Raw genomic sequence first — 4,416 nt, 5'->3', positions numbered from 1 at the left:
ATGGGGCAGCCGGGTTCTGAGATATTCAATGCCACTGAGAGGACCCTGCAGCACCTGGTGAGAGTCCCCCCACCACACCAATGCCCACCTGGCCTCAATTCTGCCACCCCCTGCATTCTCAGCCGCTTCTGCTCATCTCCCTCTCATTCCTTCCCAGCTCGAGCCCTTGTTCCAGAACAGCACTGTTGGTTCCCTGTACACCAGCTGCAGGCTGACCCTGCTCAGGTGAGACCTGTCCACAGCAACTACAGCAACCTCATTTCTGTCCTTTCTTGGTCTCCTGCCTCCAAGGTAGCCACGGCTGCTTGAACTTTTGCCAAGAGGCATTATAGCATAGTGTACCCAAAGGGCCTTGGTTTGAACTTCTCGTCTTCCATTTTCTAGCTGTGTGACCCTGAGCAAGGCACATAACCTCTCTGTTCCTCAATCACATGGTCTGTAAAATGATGATAGTAACAGTCCCTGACTCTTGGGGCGGTTAATCATTCAGCCCAGTGCCTGGCTCATTGTGACCGCTCAATTAATTAGATCTCATAGAGGCAGCCGGTGGGGCATCTTTACCAATGGTAACCCCGGAATTCTGCCCTGGCTCATCTGCACCATATCGGGGCAAACCCTGAAACTGTGGATAAGGCGGGTGGACTACTGTAAAAAGAGAATGGGGAGCATAAGAGGAAAGTCAGCTGATGAGCGGCCCTGGAGAACGCTACATTTAATGAAGTAAGGGGTCTGGATCCCCAAAGGAGACAGAAAAAGATGTCTCTGAGAAAGCAGATGAAACCCAGAGAAGAGTGAAAGCCAAGCGGTATGACCGAAGGAAGTTGTCGAGAGCATCCAGCTCTCACATTCATCTCTGCATGTCCCTGTTCCCATGTCCTCCCTCCCCAGGGCTGAAAAGTTTGGGACAAGCACCAGCATAGATGCGGTCTGCACCTACCACCCAGGTCCCACAGGCCACAAGCTGGACCCAGCACGGCTGTACTGGGAGCTGAGCCAGCAGACCCACGGTGTCACTCGGCTGGGCTCCTACACCCTGGACAGGGACAGTCTCTACGTCAACGGTGAGTAGCTCTGCTGCAGCCGGGGTTTGCTTTTTCCCTGGATGGGTCTCCCTGTAGTACAGTTTCTCTGTACCCATGTCCATAGTTCTGGGCCAACCTAGGTTTTCCACGAAGGCTCAGTTCTCTTCCCTAAGCACACCAAGAAGGGGCCTTTCAACTGGCCGTGAAGATTTCCTCCACGGTCTTTTCATTCCCATGACCGTCCATGGAAGGCCTGTTGGAGCATGTGGATATCAGGGAAGAAATGGAGTAAACAAGCCAGTGGCAGCCGTTGGGGTTAGCTCTTCCCCAACAGGCAGCAGGTCCCCAGTGCAATGCCTGATGCACTGCTTTCTCCTCCTGTGACAGCTTGTGACCCTAGACTTGTTCTCCAAGGGCCGGCTGGAACTACCCCCACCTGGGAAACAAACAAAAAACTTTTAGTAATGTTCTTAGCAATAAAGTTCTTTGCAACAATGCTCTTAGCAACACCACCAACAATAACACCTAAAACAAAGGCTAATATTTATTGAGGGATTCCTGTGATCAGAACTTCGTGAATATTATGTCTTACTAATCCTATCCAACACTCTACGAGGCATTATAGAAGAAGTGAACAAGGCTCAGGACAGGGAATCTATTCGCTCACGGCTAGACAGCTAAGAAATGGTAGAGGTGGGACTCAAACCCCAAAATGACTCTAAAATCTGGCCTCCTTCCTTCTAGACTATACTGCAGACTGACCCAGCAAAAGAAAGCCCCAAATCTCCAGATGGGAAGGTGTATCAAGGAGCCTGTCCTACAACAAATTAAACAAATTCTTGATTGATTGATTGTGTCCCTACTATACTGTCTTGGACATTTTCTTTATGCCTGAATTACAACCTGCATTGTATTTCCATAGTTTATGGGAGTGACTTAAAAGCAGTGGTCAATGGTGTGGCTTTTGGTGAATTACAAGTCTTAAGTCCTGGTCCTGTCCTTTTCTTTTTGAAATATAATTGATTATACATAGTTGTGGGGTATAGAGTTGACTATCAGTATTTGTGTATAATAAGTGATGATTAAATCAGGATAATTAGCAAAATGTAATGTAAAATGTAATCACTGCAAAATGTAATCATTCTCGGGCCGACCCCGTGGCTCACTCGGGAGAGTGCGGCACTGGGAGCTCAGCGGCGCTCCCGCAGCGGGTTCGGATCCTATATAGGGATGGCCGGTGCACTCACTGACTGAGCGCGGTGTGGGCAACACCAAGCCGAGGGTTATGATCCCCTTCCCGGTCACACACACACACACACACACACACACACACACACAAATGTAATCATTCTTTGTGGCCCCTTACCAATTTCTCCCTAAACTCCCGCCCCCCTTTCCCACCTCTAGTAACAACAGTTCTGTTCTCTCCTTCTGAAAGTTCAACGTATTATTGTGGTGTTTGTTTGTTTGTTTGTTTGTTTGTTTGTTTGTTTGTTTGTTTAGCTCCCACTTATGAATGAGGACATGTGTTATTTCTCTTTCTGTGCTGGCTTATTTCACTTGACATAATTTTCTCCAAGCTCATCCATGTTGCTGCAAATGGCAGAATTTCATTCTTTTTTATGGCTGAGTAGTATTCCATTGAGTATATATACCACATTTTCCTTATCCACTCATCCATTGATGGACATTTAGGTTGGTTCCAACTCTTGGCTATAGTAAATAAAGCTGTGATAAACATGGGAGTGCAGGTATCCCTTCAACATGATGATTTCCATTCTTTTGGGTGTATATCTGGTAGCAGGATTGCTGGGTTGTATGGTATCTGGTCCTGCCTTTTGCTCACTATGTGGCCCTAGGAAAGCCATGTAGCCTTTCCAGGCTTCAGCGTTTATTTTTGGAATGAAATAATTTTTTTTTTATTTCACCTGAGATTATTATGAGGGTCACATAAGATAAAACCCAAATAAGCCAAGTAAATCACAGGGCTCCACTTGGGCCAGTTTCAGGAATGTCAAGAAAGCCAGTCAGGTCATCAAATATAAAATAAGAGTAAGTTTTATCTGCATTAGTCACAGAGCATAAAAGAGGATCTAATTCCTGATCCAGAACCATACTTACTCAATACTTACTCAAATCCTCTTTTCCCCATTTCTTCTCATTCTCCAACTGTATACTCTCTGGCTGATCCCCAAGTCTCCCTCTCTCCTTTCCATAAGTCAGTGTCTGTCTGTCTGTCTCTCTCTCTCTCTCTCCCTCTCACTGGCCCCGCCTCTCCTCTCTTTTCTTCTGTCCTTTCCCAATTACCACAATTCAACATTACAAAATTCCAAGAACCACACTGCCACAGGTCAAGCTGTCTTTGGAAAGCTGGGAAAGGGCAGAATCAGAGCGAGCAAGGACAAAATTATATTGAATGAAGAAAATGCAAGTACGGCTGGAAACACATTAAACTTTGTCCCTATTAGCAAAGGAGCTGCATAGGCATTTCTCAAAGGAAGATACACAAATGGCCAACAGACACCAGAAAAAATAAATGCAAATCAAAACGACAGTGAGATATCATCTCACCCCAGTTAGACTGGCTATTATTAAAAAGATAGAGAATAACAAATGCTGGTGAGGATGTGGAGAAAGGGGAACCCTCCTATACCTTTGGTGGGACTGTACATTAGTACGGCCATTGTGGAAAACAGTATGGATTTTTCTCAAACAACTACAGATAGAACTGCCATATGATCCAGCAATCCCACTGCTGGGTATAAACCCAAAGGAATGGAAATCATCATGTTGAAGAGATACCTGCACACCCATGTTTATCACAGCTCTATTTACAATAGCCAAGAGTTGGAACCAACATAAATGTCCATCAGTGGATGAGTGGATAAGGAAAATGTGGTATATCTACACAATGGAATATTACTGTGCCATGAAAAAGAATGAAATTCTGCCATTCACAGCAACATGGATGAACTTAGAGAAAATTATGTTAAGTGAAATAAAGCAGGTACAGAAAGAGAAATACCGCATGTCCTCACTTGTAAGTGGGAGCTGAAAAAAGATAAAGAAAGAAAGATACAACAATTACAATAATTCCTTGAACTCTTGAAAGGAGAGAATGGAACTGAGGACACCAGAGGTGGGAAAGGGGGGGATGCGGGGCTGGGGAGAAATTGGTAAAGGGCCACCAAAAAATGTTTACCTTGTGTAGTGATAAAAAAAAAAAAAAAAAAAAAAAAAAATTTTTATAACTCATTTAATAAGGTTGACAGTATTCCAGGCATGTAGTGAACCCCCACAATATCAAGGAGGCTCTGATTATGATTGTCTTTGTGGTTAATGATAATGAGGATGAAGATATTGGGAGCATCAGAGTACAAGGCCATTAACTAAT

The 4,416-nt window shown here is 44.7% G+C and overlaps 1 protein-coding gene across 1 annotated transcript in view; it reads left to right on the top strand.

Annotated features, from left to right (window-relative positions):
* The window catches only part of LOC103602543 (mucin-16-like), a 63,613-nt gene continuing 59,197 nt past the window's right edge, over positions 1 to 4,416 (top strand). Inside the window, 3 exon segments of the mRNA XM_008586964.1 lie at positions 1 to 57; positions 158 to 225; positions 889 to 1,061. Of these exon segments, the coding sequence (XP_008585186.1) occupies positions 1 to 57; positions 158 to 225; positions 889 to 1,061 (298 nt within the window).

The sequence above is a fragment of the Galeopterus variegatus genome, unplaced genomic scaffold (assembly GCF_000696425.1).
Source record: "Galeopterus variegatus unplaced genomic scaffold, G_variegatus-3.0.2 Scaffold4186, whole genome shotgun sequence".
Taxonomy (NCBI): domain Eukaryota; kingdom Metazoa; phylum Chordata; class Mammalia; order Dermoptera; family Cynocephalidae; genus Galeopterus; species Galeopterus variegatus.
Note: the sequence above shows the minus strand (reverse complement) of the source record. Positions and strands in the feature narration are given on the sequence as shown.